The sequence below is a fragment of the Gorilla gorilla genome, chromosome 8 (genome assembly GCF_029281585.2).
Source record: "Gorilla gorilla gorilla isolate KB3781 chromosome 8, NHGRI_mGorGor1-v2.1_pri, whole genome shotgun sequence".
Lineage (NCBI taxonomy): Eukaryota > Metazoa > Chordata > Mammalia > Primates > Hominidae > Gorilla > Gorilla gorilla.
In genome coordinates this window covers 134,145,483-134,168,359 of record NC_073232.2, presented here as the reverse complement: position 1 = coordinate 134,168,359, position 22,877 = coordinate 134,145,483, and the positions used below count along the sequence as shown (strand labels likewise).

Here is a 22,877-nt window from a genome sequence, read left to right as displayed (position 1 = left end):
ATAAATTTATCATACAGCATACACTCTCCTGTCTTCTTTTACTTAACATTCTGTGTGAAATCCATGTGACATACGGTAACAGTTTTCTTTCAGTGCTATGTAGTATTCCATTGTGTGGATACAGCATAATTTATTAATCTATTCTACTATTGCTGGGCATATGTATTGACAGCTTTTGCCTGTTATGAATAAAGTTGCTATGAACATTCTTGTACGTATCTTTTGATGGACATAACACTAATTTCTCTTAGATATATACCTGGGAGTTACACTGCTCAGCCATGGAGTAAACATCTTCAGCATTTATAGAAATGTGGCCAGTTTTCCAGAGTGCTTGTACCATATAAACATGCTCATTGTGCCACATCCTCATTAACATATGGTGTTTTCTGATGCTTTAGTTTTAGCCTTTCTGGTGAGTGGATAGTAGTATTGTATTGGGGTTTTAATTTGCTATTTGCTGATGACTAAATAGGGAGCTTTTTATGTATTTATTGGCCATTTGAATATGCTCCGTTTTGTTAAGTCTTTAAGAGTTTGCCCCCCTACCTTTTTAAAGTTGGGTTCTTGTGTTTTTTCCTTATTGACTGTGAGAGTTCTCTATATTCTCTGATATGAGTCTTTTGATATATATATATATATTCTAAATATCTTTTTCCAACCTGGAAATAACTATACTCCATACCTAGGAAAATATTATTTTGGAAGAATCTAATTTTGAAAGCCTTTGAGTTTTGGTACATTTCTAAACACTCAGCTTGCAGATCAAGAATGTCAGCAACAGATGTAAAGATTTCTCTTGTATAAAATTTCGGCCTTATTGTTTACTTTAAAAAACCAGAAGGTGTTTTTTTCTCTTAAACATACTTGTAAAATTATTTCCATACTTCTTATGAGATGTTTTAGTATTTTGTGCTGGTATTTATTTAATGCAATTAACATACAGGCCTTAGGTCATTAGCGTCCTATGGCAAATGATCTTCCTGTTAGAGGAGCAAAGGATTCTGAAGTCAGTACAGAATGCCACCAGAACCAGAGTCTTTCTTTGGTGGGTGTTCTGTTTGATGATTTTGCCAAGAACATGTTTTTCTTTGTGATTTTATATGAACTCTGTTTATGATGATTTTGTTTGCTGCTGATAATGTTGGAAAGCAACACAATTTTTTAAGATTCCATTCTTTTTGAGTGTAGCTCTTTAAGATATAGAATTGTTATACTCTTATCTGGATTTTATAGATTCATATTGCAAACTTAAAAGTTTAATTTTAGAAACAAACTAGGCTTGAAGGTAGTAAATAAATGATATTTTAACAAGTTCATATGTATATCATTGGTGTTAAGTATAGAGCCACCATTTCTATTTATAAAATATATGATGATTATTATAGTGAACATAGGAGGTAGATATTAGTGAATAATGAATAACCTAACTTACAATCCAAATCCCTGTTGCTGTTAGAAATTAGGGAGAAAGGTGCAAAAAATAGTAAAAAGATATTTAGTGAAGTACCTCATTAATTAGGATATGTGTTAGCAAACTTTGAAATCAACATTTAGAGCAAAACATTTATAACTAGCTCTGCATATTAGTGTTTTATGGGCTTTTGTGATTCTGGGCAGATACTAGAATTTTTCAAGAGGCATTTTATTATAGTACATCTGTGGCATTGCTTTGAGCATTTGCCCATAACATCACCAGGAATATTATTGGGTAGGGACCAGAACTCTTAAATGGGGGAAAAAAAGGGCGAATAATTCATTGATAGTATTGGATTTTCAGCCATTTTTGAGAGTGCCACACTGAGTATTTTCAGTGAGCAATTCTAGTAAGTACAGATTGGGGAAAACAAATCAGAGCTGGTAGGGACCAGTGTTGCCTAAAATGAGCTTTGTGGAAAATGGATTTTGTGGAATGTTAATAGATATTATATGAAATTAAAAACAAAAATCTCTAGTCATGTAACTTTGGGAAACACTTGACTGAGGTTGAAGTAGAAGAGTTTTTTTGTTTGTAAATACAGGAATGTGAAAAGGCTTTAATATATCAGTGTAGCCTGCAATTCACTAAGGTAAGGAGGAAGGGGAGGTGAGGCCGCTATATAGTAAGAGCATTTCCCAGACTTACGTGGCCATGGAATCGTTTTTTAGAGAGTGTCTCAGGAGACTGCCGTGCCACAGGATACCACCTGGGGAAGGTGGTTTGGCTGAAATCCTTTTACACATCAAAAACCAAGACCTGGCTGGGCGCGGTGGCTCACGCCTGTAATCCCAGCAGTTTGGGAGGCCGAGGCGGGCAGATCACCTGAGGTCAGGAGTTCGTGACCAGCCTAGCCAACATGGTGAAACCCCGTCTCTACTAAAAATACAAGAATTAGCCAGGCGTGGTGGTGGGCGCCTGTAATCCTAGCTACTCGGGAGGCTGAGGTGGGAGAATCGCTTGAACCTGAGAGGCGGAGGTTGCAGTGAGCCGAGGTTGCACCATTGCACTCCAGCCTGGGGAACAAGAGCAAGACTTCCTATCAAAAAAAAAAAAAAAAAAAAAAAAAAAACCAAAAAAAACCCCTCAAGGCCCAAATAACTTAAGTGGGTAGACCTAGGAAGATTCTAATCCTCAGGCAAAAAAGGAGATATAATGCTTCAGAAGACAAAGGTTTAACTATATTGGAGTGTAAATAAGATTTTTGTTGTCTTTTTTTTTTTTTTTTTTTTTTGAGACGGAGTCTCAGTCTGTCGCCCAGGCTGGAGTGCAGTGGTGCGGTCTCAACTCACTGCAAGCTCCGTCTCCTGGGTTCACGCCATTCTCCTGCCTCAGCCTCCTGAGTAGCTGGGACTACAGGCGCCCGCCACCGTGCCCGGCTAATTTTTTGTATTTTTTTTTTTCTTTTCAGTAGAGATGGGGTTTCACTGTGTTAGCCAGGATGGTCTTGATCTCCTGACCTCGTGATCCACCCGCCTCGGCCTCCCAAAGTGCTGGGATTACAGGCGTGAGCCACCATGCCCGGCTAATTTTTTGTATTTTTTAGTAGAGACGGGGTTTCACCGTGTTAGCCAGGATGGTCTTGATCTTCTGACCTCGTGATCCACCTGCCTTGGCCTCCCAAACTGCTGGGATTACAGGTGTGAGCCACTGCACCCAGCCTTGTTGTCATCTTTTAAGATGTTTTGAATCTTAATGTCGAAGGTACCAAATGTAATCAGAAGAGGTAGCACAAACAATCCTTTCAGCTACATTGCTTGCAATTGGGATAGAGAATAGCTATAAAAAAATGAATTTAGGGAATTACTTGAATCTGCCCTTTTTACTCCCCACTAATAGGTTAAATAAGATCTTCTCAAACCTTAGCTTCCACTCCTTGTTAAATACAGATTTAATTCTCATTCTTTTGATGACTTTTTAAATGGGCGCTAGCTGTGTCTTTTGGCTGCTTTGAAGGTTTTATTTGTCTGCAATGAAATATGAAACAATAAAACTTTTTTCTTTTGTGGAATCAAATTAATTTCTTAGAGTTGTAGATTTATCAGAGACATTCTTTACATAAAACCTAGTTTTGCACTGCCTTAGAACTACCAGTTATTTATAGTGTAAATATGTGCCAGAAATTGAACAGGGATGGGAAGGGAGTCTAAAATGTTAAGTTAACATAATTTAGAGTCGTAACTGACTTAAGGCTTCCAAATTCCTGATAGAATTTAGTATTTTACATTGAGGTGTAATTTAGATTGATAATTGCAAAATTTTTAAATAAAGGTTTTATTAGATTATAATCTAAAATAATCAGACCTGTCCCCTGACAAATTATAGAACAGTAAGTGGAAGTAGGGTACAATAAGTGAAAGGACCAGGAAATATAACCGGAAGTATATTTTGTTAATGTGAGGAAATTTTGGATATTTGATATGACTAGTTATAAGATTTGGAATTTCACTTTGGCAAATAGTGCCACCTTACTGATGTTCCTTGGGTTAGGAAAAAAATGTTATTTATCTTTGTAAAAATTGCCTTTAGGTGTTGAGTGTTTCCTTTTTCTTTAAAAGATAGGAATTTAACCACGGTTACTTATTAAACAGATAAGGCATTTCAGGAGCAAAGTGGCTTGAATTATCTGTTGAATAGTTTATATTACAAAGAGAAAATAATTATCATTTTTCTGGTACCTTTTTTTTTTTTTTAACTTACCAAAAAGGAAGTCATTACATCCAAATTGCTAGGATCTTTTGACAAAATTAGCAGTGTATTTTCTTTGGTCCTTATTCCCCCCACCCCTATACTTAGAAAAAGAACTTACTGATTGTAACTAATAGGAGTCTAACTACAATTTTGTGCACTTGGAAAATGGTTTAGAAAATTTTGGTAAGCATTAAGTGCTTCTTTGGCGGGAATGAGAAAGGATTATGTTATGAGTCAGGCTACCGATGATGAATAGAACAATGGTACCAGGCTTGGTAAATGAGAATACTTTAAGAAAAGCAAGGTCAGTAAGAAGCTGTGGAGCGTGAGCACTGTCTGTGTGTATCCTTTTTCTTTTTAGAGGCCTAGAGGATTTTGAAAATGGTACTGATGCCTTTTATGCCTGGATTCTAAATATAGACCATAATTCTTCAGTTTTTTAAAAAAATTCAAGACTTGACAGAATAATTGGCATTTAGAATTTTTATAAATTTTATCAAGTGAATCAAATTGACAGTGTTATTAATATTGTTACAGGTAACTTAGCTGTTAAGTTTAAAAAGCCAAATATCATGCAGGTTATTCCTTTATTGAACTATGTTAAATCAAGATACTCCTAGAAGTAATCTTTAAAAGTGGGTACATAGGAAGATAAAGAATATGGCTATGTTAACCTACGATTGTTATTAGAATGAGAAAATTATATGCCCATCTGCAGAATCAGATATTTTGTAAAACATATTACATTTTTTATGTTTTCAATATTACGCCCAAATATTTTGAAAAGGATCTTTCTCTTAACTACTGTTAACTTTACCCATTATTTATTATTAAGTAGTCCTATTAATATAGTCATATCAGACAACTGATATTAATGTGTGCAACCATCTGCGTGTGGCCATAGTCTTTTTTTTTTCAATAGACTTTACTTTTTAGTAGTTTTAGGTTCACAGCAAAATTGAGCCATAGTCCTTTTTAATAGTAATCAGACATCATGATAGTGTTTGTTAAGGAATCTATTTCTGCTTTCAATTGCAGTGTATATAGAAAATGTATTTTGAAGTCTCTTTTTTTATAATTGTTCTTTCAAAGTATTACCATTTCTACTGAATATAATATGTACAGTTTCATTATGAAAGAATTTACTAAGTAATTAACTGAAGTGAAACATGAAAAAACAATGGGTTTTACTGATGCTCTAAAAGAGAGAAGGCATTTTTTGAAATCTTTTTCATGTCGTGGGAATAGGAGTGTCAATGTGTGTCTTGTGATTTGTTATTCTGTTTTTACTGCTTTAGGACTGAAAACTTTTACTTACGTATTTCACATTTTGGTGGCTTCAAACAGGATGAGAATTTTTTAGGTCTATTTTGAAAAAGCTGTGACACAAATGTGGGACATATACACAATAAATTGTTGAAGCTTCAAGGAGACATTAGTTTTTATAGACAACATTTATATTCTTGTCTTCATTGTTATTTAAAGTAGCTTCTATCCTAATTAATGCATCAATTACTACTGAAAATGACTTGCTTATAAATTCAAAAGTATGTGTATAATATTAACATTCACTTTTGGGGAAAAGCGTAGAACCCTTCAGAATCAAATTTCTGATTTTAAAATCAAAATTTACCATGCCTCATTTTTCTCCACTGTTAAAACTGGCTAGGCTTTGAACTGGCGCTTCTTATTCTTGGGAGGAAGGGTAGAGATTGTCTTAGGTTGGGCTGCAGTGAAAGAATCCAAGACCACAAAGCTTGCATTTTAAATTTCAATGAAATTATTTGCTTCATGTCAGCATTAAGAAGACTTAAAATTTTGGTATATTTTGCACTTTCAGAAAGTTATCTTCAGAGTTAATGTAATGGAACTGCATATTGATATTTAAATTAAGAAAAAATTCTTACTGTTTGCATTTTTTTTCTTTTGTTTCCTTTTTTTTTGCTTCCTACTGAAGTGTTTACATTTTAATATACTGTCAACTAGGGCCTAAATGATACTATTTAATTGAATGGCTTTGGTATGTGTTAGTGATATTCTAAGAATATATTTAGTGTTTTTGGAGGGAGTATGTGATAGATTTTTAAAACTTTGTTATGGAAAACCTTAAACATTTACAAAGTAGATAGAATCAGGTAATGAACCCTAATCTCTTGTCCTCACTCATTTAATGTCATGTCTAGTCTGTTTTATCTTACTTGTTTTTTATTTTTGGGACAGAGTCTTGCCCTAGTCTCCCAGGCTGGAGTGCAGTGGCGCAATCTTGGCTCACTGCAACCTCCACCTACCAGGTTCCAGCAGTTCTCCTGCCTCAGCCTCCCAAGTAGCTGGGATTACAGGCGCCCACTACCACACGCAGCTAATTTTTGTATTTTTATTAGAGACGGGATTTCACCATGTTGGCCAGGCTCGACTCGAACTCCTGTCCTCCCTCAGGTGATCCACCCGCCTCGGCCTCCGAAAGTGCTGGGATTACATGCGTGAGCCACCACGCCCAGCTAGTCTGTTTTATTTTATACTATTCCATATTACTTTTCTCCCCACTTCTCCAATGATCATGAAGGGAATCCCAGACATCATATAATTTCATTGATAAATATTTCAATGTGTAACTCTAAAAGAGAATACAAGTTATTTGTTTTCCCTGCGAGTACTAGCTTTGTTGTGGGGAGGAAGTTCATGAGTGCTTGGAAACAGTCCTGTCATTGTATTTTATTGTAGTTAATTTGCATTTAGAAAGATCAAGAGTGTGTGTTTTTTGGGTATTATTAACAGTAAATCTCAGAGGATTTGAAATGTTGAATCTGTAAATAACAACAATGAAAACATTATGAATTACCATCATGTATATGCATGAAGTTATGTGACAGTCCTCATTTCAGAGGTATACTACAATTTGCTTTGTCATTTGTTTCTATCCCCCTCTATAATATGTTTATTTAAATGCTGATCATACAGCATTTAGTTTCTGGTGATATTCTATATTCCTCTGTGTGTGTCATGGAAAGAGAAAGGTGAGAGAGAAGGGAGAAAGGGAGAGAGAAGGAAGGAAGGAAGGAAGGAAGGGGATATGGGACTGAGGAAAGAGAAAGATCAGAACAGGGTAAAGACCACAGATGAAATGCCAAATTGTGGAGCTAAAACCTCACCTTCTTCTCATTCTCACTCACCTGACCTCTCTCTTGGTCTTTCCTCTCCCCTTTTGTTGGTCTCCTCATTGGTTTATATCTTCTTCTCTTGGCATTTACTGAACTTTGCCTGTCAAATTAAGGTCAGGAAGATTGCTGATTTTTTTCCTTAAAAGATGTTTTTATTATGTAGGAGTTGTGAGATAAAATTTAAACAAAATATTTTAGGACTGATTTGTTGTGCTTTATGTGCTTTTATGTAGATTTTTAAGAATATTTATTGAAAGGAATTCAAATAGGTGCCTCCTATGGACTAGGCTGAACCTTTCTATTCTCTGGATGAATTTTATGGACACATTAATTTTCTATAATCTTTGGGTTCACTTTAAGTGGATTTACTGGAAAATTGTATAATAATTTTTTCTTTTTCTCTGTGTTCCTTTTTGCCATCTGTTTACTGGATGAAATGGATTCTGTTCAAATTTGACTCTGCAGTTCACAAGATTCCTTTGCAGTTCACCCTTGGAGGTAAGAGTTACTCACTGACCTTAATAAGAATTGGTAATTGAACACCATTGTTGATATCTTTCATTAGGCATTTATTTGATAATTTAGGAGTGCTCTTTTTGGTGTGACACATATATTCTTCAATAACAGTAATGGAGTGAGTTACTGCAGGCTTTTTTTTTTTGGATAAAAGTTTCTAGAAGTTATATCAATAGCAATTCACTTTCATGACAGGTTATTGCCTCTTTTTAAGTATATTTTCTTTCTGAATAAGTAGAGAGAAATGAGTCCTTCATTTTAAAGAGGCTTGTTGTATCTTCATTACTCCTGTAACTGTTTATTTAACAGCAGCCTTATGTTCTGTAAATTGCCATGGTATTAAAAGAGAGCTGGAAAAATCAGAGGCAAAGGCTGTCTTCAAGGAAGTTTCAGTTAGAGAGACCACTTTAAAATCCATGAGTTGACAAGAGAAGAGCAAAGTTATTGAGGTGCTGTTATAGCAAGGCAATATTCTGGGTTCTTCATTCACTTTTTCATTTAATCCTCATCATGGTTTTCAATGTAGAACTGAGAATCCAGTGATAAAATTGTGAGATAAAGAAAAACTATTAGATGTTTAGAGAACTAGATATCGTTATGAGCTGCATTTGCAGAAAAACTTGTAGATGATCATCAAGACTTGGAAAAGGAAGTAGAGAAAGGGTGGAAGCAGAGTTATGTGAAGAAGTGGTGGGACTTAGAACCAAAACCGGGTAAGACCTTGCCTTCACTTACTAGCCATATGACATTGGGTAAATCACAACTGCCCTGAGCCTCATTTTTGTTATCTTTTAAATGCAAATAATAATTCCTACCTCTCAAATAAGTGATGGAAATGGGAGCAGTTATAAACTGTGCTAGTCACATCATGGCACTATTTTGTGTTCTCCTCTTAGGCTTCAGCTCCACGCGATGAGACTCTGTTCCTTGCCTTGCACTTGTCCTTCCCTTTGTGCCTATTGTTTATTTCATTTTATGCTTTCCCAACTTGTTCAAATCATATTCGTCTTCAGGGTTGAGCCTCAATACTGTGTCCTTTCTGAGACCATTTCTGCTTTTATAACATTTTGTTTATTTGATTATTGAAACTATTACTGCTGATAATGTGGTGTGGCCTACACTGGCGCATTGAAAACGTGTGGTAGCCAGCTTGAGTGGTCACCAGGAGAAATGGACCAGACCAGAGAGGGTAGTCCCATCCAGGTTTGGTCACATTGTCTAAGTATCCAGAATCAACGGGGAAGCAGAGTGGTATAGTGGAAAGAGTCTAGGCTTTGAAATGAGAGAGGCCTGAGTAGCCCATGGGCAAGTCATTGACTCTTGAGCCCTTTTCCCTGATCTAAAAATGGAGATAATAATACTTACAGGGATATTAAAATTAAATGAGATGATCTGTGGCAAACACTGAGCACAGCATCTGGCAGATAGAATTTTAATTAAGAGTTAGGTGTGAAGTGAAAACCAAACCATAAAAAAGTTGAAGACAATATAAGTTTTATAGCCCACTCTATAGTTATGGAAGCACTTTCTAACTTCAAAAGCAATGGAAAGTATCAAAAAACAAAGAGTGAAAAAATTAATTTGAGTATGTAAAGATCCATAATTTTGTACATGAAAACAAATATAGCTAAAAGGTAACTTGGATGAAGTATGATGAAAGGGTTATACTTAATGTAATGATCTTTTAGAAGCAATTAATATGAATTTCTTTTTCATAAAATGTGGTTGGATTTTTATCAGGTAATTGATAAGATAAAATACAAATGGTAATAAATGTGTTTTAAATGTTTACTCCTATTAGTAATAAAAGAAATGCAGTTTAAAATGACAGTGATCTATATATTTTTTTTAACCTATCAAGATATCTTATTTTTTAAGTGAATGCTTGACAAGATATAATGAGATGGGATGTTTATAAACTTCATCCTTTCTAGGAAGCAGTTTGGTCACATACACTAAAGGCTTTATATACATTCATACTTGTGGTTGAGTAATTGCAGTCCAATAATCACTGTCAGAGAGTTCATCAAAGATGCAGACAAAACTTGCATAAAAATGAATGGTAAAAAATTGTAAACAATCTAAATGTACAACAGGAACACATCAAATAAATTATGACACAGCCATATGATAGAACACCCTACAACCATTAAAATGGAGAATATGTGTTCAGAGTATATATTGATGAATAACACATATAAAATACATTTGATACATTGAGAGGTAAAAGCACGATGCAAAATTATACATGCAGATCTCAGTTTAAAAACAATTTAAGTGCACAGAAAAGTAGAAGGGAGATGCACAAAATGTTAACAACTACAAAGTGTTGTTTTATCCTTTACTCTTCCAGTAAAGGGCCCACAGTGGGTAGAGGTGCATTGGTAGCTTTTTGGTAATGCTTCTTGTAATCAGTGTTTGACAGGTGTACAACGGGAGTCTCTTTGATTTGATGTGGAAACAGCATCTAACCTTGGGAAAAAGGGGCTGGCAGGAACTTAGATGAGATAATGTTGATAATGTATAACGCTTTGCTCTCATTTTAGCAAAAGATTAGAGGAATGAACAGGAATAAGGGTTTTTAGCAGAAGGCAATTAGGCTGGGTTGGCTTTCTTGTACAGGGACCAAATAAGGAGGCTTGAGCTTGATGTCCACTTTACTGGGGCAAGTAGCAATTTAAGGCTACTACTCACCGATGGCAAAGATGCTTCTTAATAAATCTTAACAGTTGACATCTCTCAAATGTAAGCTCATTGAGAGAGGACCCTGTTTTTCTTGTTTTCTTGCGTTCCCATTCTTAGTATAGGTAGAATATAGTAGGCACTGAGTCAATAAATATTTGTTCAATGAATGAATGAACAAATGAATGAATGAATTTGGTGGGGCTAAGACTGAGAGTAGCAGTCTTTCATCCATAATTTGGCAGGACTCAGCTAAAAGTAGACAAGTTCCAATATTTACATTTTAATGTAGTTAACAGTCTGTCTTCCCAGTTAGATTGTAGCTACTTAAGATTGAGAGCTTTGTCCTTTGTAATCTTCGGATGCTCTCAGTTATAGATAGGTCTTGGAGTGTACCTAGAGTACACTAGCTGCAACTAGAGTATATAGAGTATACAAATATATATATATATATATTTTTTTTTTTGAGACAGAGTCTTGCTGTGTCACCGAGGCTGGAGTGCAGATAGCACGATCTCCGCATACTGCAGCCTCTGCCTTCCATTTGAAGCAATTCTCCTGCCTTAGCCCCCCAGGTAGCTGGGATTACAGGTGCCTGCCACCATACCTGGCTAATTTTTATATTTTTAGTAAAGACAGGTTTCACCATGTTGGCCAGGCTGGTCTCGAACTCCTGACCTCAAGTGATCCACCCGCCTGGTCCTCCCAAAGTGCTAGAATTACATATTACTACTCTGGTTAAGTATTGGGAATATATGTGTGGAAGTTTCACTCTTTGGTGAAAAGTAGTATCCAGAGTTTAATGATAATTTCTGTCTGTTTCTGTCTGCTTTCATCATTTAATGATCTGGAGTGGTATTTACCTTGGTTAATTATCTTTTTTATTACTGGGTTTATGACATTGGAGAGGAAGAGAAATCAAAATTAAAGATGACCAATGTAAGTCTCCTTTCTTGATGGGAAATATTTTGAGGGCTTTCTGTTGATATTTTTCTAGTTTGCAATTCCACAGGGGCCACTTGAGGACTTAAGTTAGTGGCAGCTACCCCTAAGTCTCCACCAGCAGCACTAAGCAGGGGCTGCTGTTCCTTTGCCACCACATAGCTCCTGACAGCCAAACCAAAGGCAAGGCAGGAGAGTGCTGGGAATCTCTGAATGTTTAATTTTGCCATTAAGCTTATGACTTAGCTGGAGAAGGAAAATTACAAATATGGTCTATACCCAGCACCTTCTTTAATTTTGAATAAAAGTCAAATTATTCTGGCAGAGACAGTAAAATACATGAGAGTTGCAGTTGAAAACAGAGCCGACTTTAAACTTCACTTTCTCCGCAACGACTGCTATGAGTGAACCGTGTCCCTTTGTTGTAAGTCCTAAACAGTTAACTGCCACATGAATCTAATGAAATTGTCAGGTTATAGTAATTACATCAGTAATTTGATATGTTGTCATTTGAATGGACCATGTGTGGAGAGTCAGTTACTTCCCTCTGTGGGGCTGACCCTTTTACATTCCTGTAAGCTGAAGACTAATAGAGCTCATTAAGCTTTATGGGAAAAGAGCTTTTATCACCTCGTCAAGTCAGGCAACATATTTCCATTAGATCCCTAATTTCGGGTGGCTCTGTAGCTGCTGATATGTACTCCCCTGCTAGGCTTACACCGGACCCCGGCCTTACAGACATTTTTATTGACATTTCTAAGTCTGAATTACATTTTGTGTGGCACCACTTACAGATGTCTTCAATTAAATGTAGGTAAATAAAAGGGATTATGTATCAGAGCCTGAAAGATTCTTGAATTTCTCATCTGAGTCAAACTTTGCCAGCTAGTCCAGTAGGGCACAGTCTCATTGTCACTTTTGTAGGTAGAGAGCTATAGGAGAGGCATTTATAACAAAAGTTAAACCAGGTGTGAATGTAGGTCACCTAGGTTTCTCTTCAGGTGTGTCCTTCTGTTCCTTCATTTCAAAATTTTGTGTATTAATAGAATAATAACTTACTGATAAGTTAGCACCTCTGGTGTACAGGTACTGTGCTTTCCACTTTCCTTATTTTAATTCTTACAGAATGTCAATGAGGTAGATATTCCCAATTTTCTTATGAAGAAAATTGAACCCAGAGAGGTAGATTAGGTAGGTGCTCAATATCACAGCTACTAGTATGTGACAATAATCACAAGATAGGAAGGAAATAGAATGTGGTTAAGATTCTAACATTACATGAAGTGATATGATAGTATTTGAAAGAAGACCGTGATTAGTTAGGGAATATTTAGTAAGCCCCAGAGCAGGGTTTCTCAACCTTGGTACTATCAGCATGGTGGGCTGGATAATTCTTTGTTGTGAGGAGCTGTCCTGCACATTATGGGAAGCTTAGCATCTCTGGCTTCTGCTCACTAGATGCTAGTAGGACTCACCCCCCTGAGTTGCAACAAAATGTCTCCAGACTTTGCCAAATGTCCCTAGGGGGACAAAATAGCTTCCTGTTGAAAACCACATCCCTAAAAAAGCCTTAAAAAAAAAATACAAAGAGGTATCGTTAATAAGCCAATTTAATGATAAAATGTTTCAGTCTAACAAAAGACAAGAAAAAGTGAACAAAAAACTTGTGGGACAAATAGAACAAATAGCAAGATGGCCCACTTAAATTCAACCCTACTGATTATGATGGTACTAAATATAAATGGTCTAAGTGAAAACTCTGCTTCATGGTAATTTCTGTTTCTGAACGTCTGCACGTTCAACACTAGCCAATGGTCATACATCAGGGGTCCCCAGTTCCCAGACTGGGACCAGTACTGCTCTGTGGCCTGTTAGGAACTGGGACACTCAGCAGGTGAGCAGCGAGTGAGCGAGCATTGCTGCCTGAGCTCCACTTCCTGTCAGATGTGCTATGGTATTAGATTCTCATAGGAGCATGAACCCCATTGTGAACTGCCCACATGAGGGAGCTGGGTTGTGAGCTGCTTATGAAAATCTAATGCCTGATGATCTGACTTGGAACAGTTTCATCCCTACACCTTCCCCTTCTCCCCTCTGACCCTTGTCTGTAGAAAAATTGTCTTCCACGAAACCAGTCCCTGGTGCCAAAAAGGTTGGGGACTGCTGTCATACATTAGCTAATGAGCTCTTTGGGAAATGAATTTTAAATTTTTTACATTTTAGTTAACTTAAGGCTAAGTGGCCACATGTGGCTAGTGACTATACTATTAGGGCAGATTGGAACATTCCAATTAAAAGTCAGAGGTTGTCAGGCTAGATAAAAGGAAAAAATCAACATCCATCTTAAATACAAAGACATGGATAGGTTAAAAGTAAAAGGCTAGAGTGAAACACTACTATACAAATACTTATCCTAGGAAAGTTGGCTCATGCCTGTAATCCTAGCAACTCAGGAGGCTGAGGCAGGAGGATCAGTTGAACCCAGGAGTTTGAAATCAGCCAGGGCAACATAATGAGAACCCCCATTTCTAAAAGAAAAATAAAAAAATTATCTGGGCATAGTGGCGTGTGCCTGTAGTCCCAGCTGTGAGAGAGACTGAGGTGGGAAGATCATTTCAGCCTTGAAGTTTGAGGCTGCAGCGAGCTATGATTGCACCACTGCAGTTCAGCCTGGGCAACAGAGTAATACCACATCTCTAAAAATAAAAATGAAAAAAAAAAAACAAAAAAAAACTTAAGAATTTTAAGTCAGAGTGGCTGTATTCTTATCAAAGTAGACTTCAGGGCGGCCGGGCGCTGTGGCTCACGCCTGTAATCCCAGCACTTTTGGAGGTCGAGGCAGGTGGATCACAAGGTCAGGAGTTCAAGACCAGCCTGGCCAATATGGTGAAACCCTGTCTCTACTAAAAATACAAAAATTAGCCGGCGTGGTGGCGGGTGCCTGTAATCCCAGCTACTCGGGAGGCTGAGGCAGGAGAATCGCTTGAACCCGGGAGGCAGAGGTTGCAGTGAGCCAAGATCGTGCCACTGCACTCCAGCCTGGGTGACAGAAAGAGACTGTCTCAAAAAAAAAAAAGGAAAAAGAAAAAGTAGACTTCAGGGCAAAGTTGGAAGAAAGAGTGACATTTCATAACAATAAAAAGGTCAGTTCATCAAATGAATATGCAGTAATTTGAAATGCGATCCACTTAATAGAGCCTCAAGATAACATGAAATAAAAACTAATAGAACTGAAGGGAGAAATGTAGTAGTTGGGGACTTCAGGACAACTTTCTCAGTAATTGATAGAACATTTAGACAGGAAATTAGAAGTAAAATAGGAAGCATGAACAACACTACCACACAGTATGCTCAAGAGTAGCAGTGCATGGGGTGTTGGCTAGCTATATGTATACCCCCCTTTAATTGCATGCAAATTAAAGGGTGGGTTATTCAGAAATCTCTAGAAAGGGGGCAGTCACTTCCGGGTGTTGCCATGGTCTTTGTAAACTGTCATGGCACTGGTAGGAGTGTCTTATGCCAATGAACAGCAAGGGCAACTAGAGGTCACTTTTGATGCCATCTGCTGGTTCCTGCTGGTTTTTTCATTTCATTCTGTTGGGACCGGCAAATAAGTCCTACAGGTTTCGTACCTCAGTAGTATTCATTTGGCTGTTAGGAAGAAAAGAGGCCTGGCGCGTTAGCTCATGCTTGTAATCTCAGCACTTTGGGAGGTTGAGACAGGTAGATCACTTGAGCTCAGGAGTTTGAGACCAGCCTGGGCAACATGGCAAAACCACGTCTCTACAAAAAAAAAAAAAAAAAATTAAAAAAATTAATCAGTTGTGGTAGTGTGTGCCTGTAGTCCCAGCAATTCTGGAGGCTGAGGTAGGAGGATCCCCTGAGCCCAGGAGTTCAAGGCTGCAGTAAGCCTTGATCACAACACTGCACTCCAAAGAAAGAAAAGAAAGAACCATAGGAACCTAACCATCTCTTGAGTCTGTCAATGTAAGAAGTATCATTGCTTGGAGTAGCTGTAGATATCAAGGTCTCCAATGGCTAGAATTCAGAATTAATGGCTGTTACTCAAAACTGGGTCCTGTACGGAGTTTGCAGAGTCAGCAGTAAAGGGATGAGGTGGTCGGAAGTTTGAGTCGTTAAGCTGAGGAAGGGAGTTAATTTTACTGAACGAAGAGAACACCAAAAATCAAATATCCAGAAAGCTGGCCCAAATTCGAGAGCAGTGGAGATAAGGCTAGGAAGAGGGCTGAGCTGGTGAATTGGGGGAAGCTTTTACCTGCTCTCTGGTCTAAGGCCTGGGAGGCTCAGCTGTGTTTAAAGAGCCAGGCCCAGGGAACAGAGAGATAACTACTCGGGGGACTAGACATCTTCAGAGAATAATTGGCACTCTGCTCTTGGTACTGAATTGAATCAGAAGCAGAAAGCTAGGCTGTGGCTTGATCCATTGGGCAAAAGCAGAAAATAGGAGTACATTGTTGTTGTTAACTCTAGTCATGAGGGCTTACGGTACTTCAGTTAGTTTTTGGATGTGACCTGATAATTGAGTCAGTGTAAGTTGCAGCCATATATCTCTTTTTTTTTTATTATTATTATACTTTAAGTTTTAGGGTACATGTGCACAATGTGCAGGTTAGTTATGTATGTATACATGTGCCATGCTGGTGCGCTGCACCCACTAACTCATCATCTAGCATTAGGTATATCTCCCAATGCTATCCCTCCCCCCTCCCCCCTCCCCCCTCCCCCCACCCCACAACAGTCCCCAGAGTGTGATGTTCCCCTTCCTGTGTCCATGTGTTCTCATTGTTCAATTCCCACCTATGAGTGAGAATATGCGGTGTTTGGTTTTTTGTTCTTGCGATAGTTTACTGAGAATGATGATTTCCAATTTCATCCATGTCCCTACAAAGGACATGAACTCATCATTTTTTATTGCAGCCATATATCTCATGATATCAACTGGAAGTCTTTTCCTAGAAACCAGTCTCATATGATAAATGTACCAAAGTTGATTTCTGAGAATAAAAGAAAGTACATTTAGAATAAAAAACTAAACATTAAATAAAAAATGCCAGGAGTTTCCTGGCTGAAGATTTTCCTGCTTGGGGCTTGGATTAGTATAGGCATCTTAAAATCCAAGTCATTCAAGACATCTTTTGGCTGGGTTGGTCTTCCTTTAGCGAGTAGTGGTGTTGCTGCAAACACCTTTCAGTTGTGTTGAAAATTAGGGTCATCTGCCTTGACAATTTTCATTGCCCATTAGATGTGCATGAATGCTTCAGAAAATGTTTGAATAGAAAATCCTGGGGTGGATTAGTTTCCATGGGGACATCAATCTTGTTTGATGTTGGCAGTCATTGAGTTCTCAGTCTGGGTTGTCACTGTGGGATGTATTTTTCCCTCATAAGAAATATTGTAAAAGCAGGAGTCTCAAATTGAACTGACGACATTAAGTAAGGGCTCACATAAGCGTAGTTACTCTGGATTCTAAGGTGTTTACTAGAGTGCTTAATAAACATTATTGAGAATTGAGAAGTTTGGGATTGTGTTACTTAGCCTTTTTGACAGTGCCTCACTAAAAGTCTTTTTGTTGGAGAATTAGGATTTAAAATAAAAGGAAATGTCAAAGTAAAGAAAATAACTTAAATAACAACGTCCTGATATTTATCTATTTGTTCTGCAGTAAAAATGCAGAAGTAAATTTCTTATTTCTGTCCAACTTATTAAAAACATTTACTGTACTTCCTTTCTCAATTACATAAGCTTAGTAAAGTTTCTTTAAAATTTTTATTTCAGTGCTTCTAGTATTAAGTTGTGAATGTTGGGGTAAACCTTTTTGCTTTCATGGAAACATTTAAATTCCAAAGAATTATGTCATTGACAAATACATTTCTTTGTTCATCCTTTGGTTTAGTAAGTGGCTAAAATCTCTTACCTCTTGTGTTGACTAGAGCACATTGATACAGTGTGATTGTGTGTTGGCATGGTGGACTGCAGAAGCAGTGTCCAGCAAGACAGACACTAAACTGAGAGTTGGGAATTTCAGGCTTTGGTCCTTCTTAGCGTTCCCCTAAATTGGCTTTGTGGCCTTGAGCAAGCCCCTTAGTCACCCTGACCCTTCCTTTTCTCACTTACAGAGTAAGAGTATTCCAGATAAAGAGGTCCCTCAAAACTAAGTGAACTTAGCCAACATGTCAACACTTATTATAGCGTTTTCTCATTCTTAGATATTATGACCAAAGCCAATAAAATTCACTTCCCCAACCTACTATACTTTCTCAAGTTTTGTCTCCACTATGCTGTTTTATGTTCTGTAACAAGCTGCCACTTTGGAATAATCCTACTCACATTTTCCTTAAAAAGCAAGTCTTTTTTACAAAAATTACTTTATATTTTGTGAGATGGAGCCTCACTGTGTCGCCCAGTCTGGAGTGCAGTGGCATGATCTTGCTCGCTGCAACCTCCGCCTCCCAGGTTCAAGCGATTCTCCTGCCTCAGCCTTCCGAATAGCTGGGATTACAGGCACCTGCCACCATGCCTGGCTAATTTCTGTATTTTTAGTAGAGACAGGGTTTCACTATGTGGGCCAGGTTGGTCTTGAACTCCCGACCTCAAGTGATCCACCCACCTTGGCCTCCCATAGTGTTGGGATTACAGGCATGAGCCACCATGCCTGGCCTAAAAATCAAGTCTTACACCATTACTCTGCTGACACAAATGTATGTCTCTTACTTTTGCCCTTAATATGGCCTGAACCATCCATATTAATTACATCTCTTAATAAAATAATAACTTTTCTTTCATAGGGAGAAATGGGAGATAGCTCATTGAGAAGTAACTGTTTTATATGAGCATTATAACAGACTGAGAAAGTATGTAAATCACAAATTTCACAGTTTTCTTGCATATCCTTTTTTTCTTTCTTTCTTTTTTTGGAGACGGAGTTTTGCTCTTATTGCCTAGGCTGGAGTGCAGTGGGGCGATCTCAGCTCACGGCATCCTCCACCTCCCAGGTTCAAGCTATTCTCCAGCCTCAGCCTCCTGAGTAGCTGGGATTACAGGCATGTGCCACCACGCGTGGCTAATTTTGTATTTTTAGTAGAGACAGGCTTTCTCCATGTTGGTCAGGCTGGTCTCTAACTCCTGACCTCAGATGATCTGCCTGCCTCGGCCTCCCAAAGTACTGGGATTACAGGCGTGAGCCACCGCACCCGGCCCTTACATATCACTTTTATACCTTCTTATATACATTTTAAAGTGGCAAAGATGAGCATGTTTGTTGACAGACCCCAAAGATGTAGCCATTCTGTAATATATATATATATAATATATATAAAATATATATTATATAAAATATATATTATATGATATATATAAAATATATATTATATGATATATATAAAATATATATATTATAAAATATATATTATATGATATATATAAAATATATATATTATATAAAATATATATTATATAATATATAATATATATTGTATAATATATTAATTATATATATTATATTATATAATATATATTATATAATATAATATTTATTATATAATATATAATATATTTTATATATATTATATATAATATATAATATATTTTATATATATTATATATAATATATAATATATTTTATATATATTATATATAATATATAATATATTTTGTATAATGTATATTATACAAAATATATATAATATATAATATATAAAATATATGTTATATATATTATATATGTATATTACATATATATTATATATTATATATTATATATATTATATATATTATATATTATATATGTAATATATAATATATAATATATATAATATATATTTTATATATATTATATATATTATATATAATATAAATATATATATAGGTAAACTTTTAATTATGGTCATTGTTTTAGTGTTTGTTCCTAGTTAGAAACTATTCAGGTATCCAAAGATGATTTAAGTTGTTGATTTACATTAATTTACATTTTAAAATTACCTAAGGATCTTCAAAGTTATGGTGAAACCAACCCAAACCAAAATATATAAAAATGTTTGTCATTTGTTCAGCATCACGAGGGGAAATACAAATCAAAACCAAAATGAGATATCACTTCATACCTATTAGGAGGGCTATTATTAAAAAAATGGAAAACGGTAACTGTTGGCATGGTTGTAGAGAAATTGGAGCTCTTGTGCATTGCTGGTGGGAACATGAAATGGTACAGCTGCAGTGGAAAAATGTGTAACAATTCCTCAAAACATTAAAAGTAGAATTACCATGTCATCTGGCAATTCCACTTGTGCATATATACACAAAAGAAGATAGGGACTTGAACAATATAGCAGTGTTCAGAGCAGCATCATTCACAGTAGCCAAAGGTAGAAGCAACCCAAGTATTCATCAGTGGATGAATGGATAAACAAAATGGTATATAGATATGAAGGAATATTATTCAGCCTTAAAAAGGAGGGAAATTCTCAATCACACATGCTGAATGAACCTTGACAATATTACGCTAAGTGCAATAAGCCAATTACAAAAGGACAAATATTATATGATCTACTTACATGAGGTACATAGAGTAGTCAAGTGGCTACAGCTAGAAAGTGAAGTGATGGTTGCCAGGGGCAGCGGAGAGGAGAGAATGGAGAGTTAATTATTTAATGGGTACATAGTTTCTGTCTGGGATGATCAAAAAGGTTATGGATGGATTGTGTGGATAGTTACGTGGTAATGTGAATGTACTTGATGACGCTAAACTGTACACTTACAAATTGTTAAAATGGGTATGTAGGTTGATTCTGTTTCTTTGCCGTTGTGAATAGAGCTATGATGAATGTATGAGTGCCTGTGTCTTTTTGGCAGAATGATTTATTTTCCTTTAGGTATATGCCCAATAATGGGATTGCTGGGTCAAATACTATTTTTAGTTCTTTGAGAAATCTCTACACTGCTTTCCACAGTGGCTGAACTAGCCCATCAAAGGTGGAGTGGTTAAAGAAAATGTAGTACATATACACCGTGGAATACTATGCAGCCATAATAAAGAACAAAATGATGTCTCTTGCAGCAGCATGGATGCAGCTGGAGACCATTATCCTAAGCAAACCAACACAGAATCAGAAAACCACATGTTCTTGCTTTTAAGTGGGAGCTAAACCTTGGGTACACATGGACATAAAGATGGGAACAGTAGACAGTGGAGGCTATGATAAAAAGAAGGGAAGTGGGGCAAGGGTTGAAAAACTAACTGTTGGGTACTAGGCTTAACTACCTGGGTGTTGGGACCATTTGTATCCCAAACCTTAGTATCATACAACATACCCGTGTAACAAACCTGCATCTTTACTCTCTGAATCTAAAATAAAAGTTGAAATTTTTAAAAAACCCAAAGTGAAGTAAACAATAAAAATAAAAAAGTGGTTCAAACAAATTTTTTGGATATTTTACTATAAATAAAAAAGTTTAAACAATGTTTATCAGAATTATAATTCAATTTAGTTGAACACAAACTTAGATTTTTCAAAATCTTCAGCATTACAGAGGTATGATGTTAGCTTTTTTGATTAGTAAACCAATGAGTAGTTTTGAAAGTTCAGTTGAACTATTCTCATTAGAAACCAACCCCTATATGACATCCTTCATTTTGTTACGCTTCGTTGCACTTCTCAGATACACCGTTTTTTACAAATTGAAGGTTTGTGGCAATCCTATGTTGAACAAGTCTTTTGGTGTCATTTTTCCAGCACCATTTTTTGGCACTGAAATATTTTTAAATCAACATATATATATTGCATTTGGATGTGCTGTTGCACACTTAATAGACTACAGCATAGTGTAAACAATAGGAAAACCAAAACATTTATGTGATTTGCCTTATTGTGATGTTCACTTTATTGCAGTGGTCTGGAACAAAACCCATAGTACCTGCAAGATGTCTATATTATTATTATCTTTTTGAGACAGATTCTGGCTCTTTCACCCAGGCTGGAGTGCCGTAGCATGATCTCGGCTCACTGCAGCCTCCTCCTCCTGGGTTCAAGCGATTCTCCTGCCTCAGCCTCCTGAGTAGCTGGTATTACAGGTGCCCACCACCACACCCAGCTAATTTTTGTATTTTTAGTAGAGACGGGATTTCTTCTTTTTGGCCAGGCTGGTCTCCAACTCCTGCCCTCAAGTGATCTGCTCGCCTTGGCCTCCCAAAGTGCTGGGATTACAGGTGTAAGCCACTGCGCCCGGCCAGGTATGCCTGTATTATTTTTAAAAATCTACTCATGTATTATACTTAATACTAATAATTCTGAGAAAAGCGATAACTTTTTTCCCCTCAGACCAAACATTTTAAACTAGCCTTATTTATCCAAAGATTTACCTTGGTTATATATACTTGGATTCTTTTTTTTTTTTTTTTTTTTTTTTTGAGATATAGTTTTGCTCATGTTGCCCAGGTTGGAGTGCAATGGTGTGATCTCAGCTCACTGCAGTCTCCGCCTCCTGGGTTCAAGCAATTCTCCTCCCTCAGCCTCCCGAGTAACTGGTATTACAGGTGCCCACCACCACACCTGGCTAATTTTTGTATTTTTAGTAGAGACCAGGGTTTCACCATGTTGGCCAGGCTGGTCTTGAACTCCTGACCTTAGGTGATCCTCCTACCTCAGCCTCTCAAAGTGCTGGGATTACAGGTGTGAGCCACCACACCTGGCCTATACTTGGATTCTTAAAAATGTTTCTGAGCTAGCAGTTTCTGTTAAGAGTTTCTTTAGTTTCTGTGAATTTGGAGAATATTTTAATTTATATACATGCTTTCTTATCTCTGTAAATCAATTTTACAGAGCTCTTCTGTTTAAGAGCTGTAACATGTAATTTATTAATACCCTCTGGAGGTAGGAAAATATTTCACATACAATGAGAAATAACAACTTTTTCGAATTATAGATGCAGAAACATGTAGAAGGCTTTTCGCTTCAGTTCTACAACGTTAGCCATAGATCACAAGTAAACACAGAAACTCATCGCTTCAGATCTCACAGGAGCTGTTCTCCTTAATTGATTAACTCACAAATACACAATTAGACAAACAAAAGGACTAACAAACCAGATTCTCTGTCATCTGTCATCCAACAGAGAATAGGTTTCTGTCATCCATCCAACAGACCATAAATGAAATCTACCTATTACTGTTGCAATCTTGCCAGTGCACCATGTTTCAGTCTTGTCATCTGAGGTAGTACATGGAATTATTTGTCTCACGACCAAGAAAATTAAGGAGTGTGGACACAGAGTGAGATTGGAGCGAAAGTTTAATAAGTGAAAGAAAAAAGCTGTCCACAGCAGAGAGGGGGCCTGGGAGAGGGTTGCCATTTTTACAGTTGAATACAAAAGCTTTTATAAGAATCCCCCCTCATCTC

At 36.9% G+C, this 22,877-nt stretch overlaps 1 protein-coding gene across 12 annotated transcripts in view; it reads left to right on the top strand.

Annotated features, from left to right (window-relative positions):
* The window catches only part of ATE1 (arginyltransferase 1), a 181,201-nt gene that overhangs the window by 50,600 nt on the left and 107,724 nt on the right, over positions 1-22,877 (top strand). For all 12 annotated transcript variants that reach the window (XM_031015425.3, XM_055353879.2, XM_055353881.2 and 9 more), the window contains one exon: positions 7,792-7,824. In XM_031015425.3, coding sequence (XP_030871285.1) covers positions 7,792-7,824 — 33 coding nt within the window. The remainder of the gene's footprint in view (positions 1-7,791; positions 7,825-22,877) is intronic.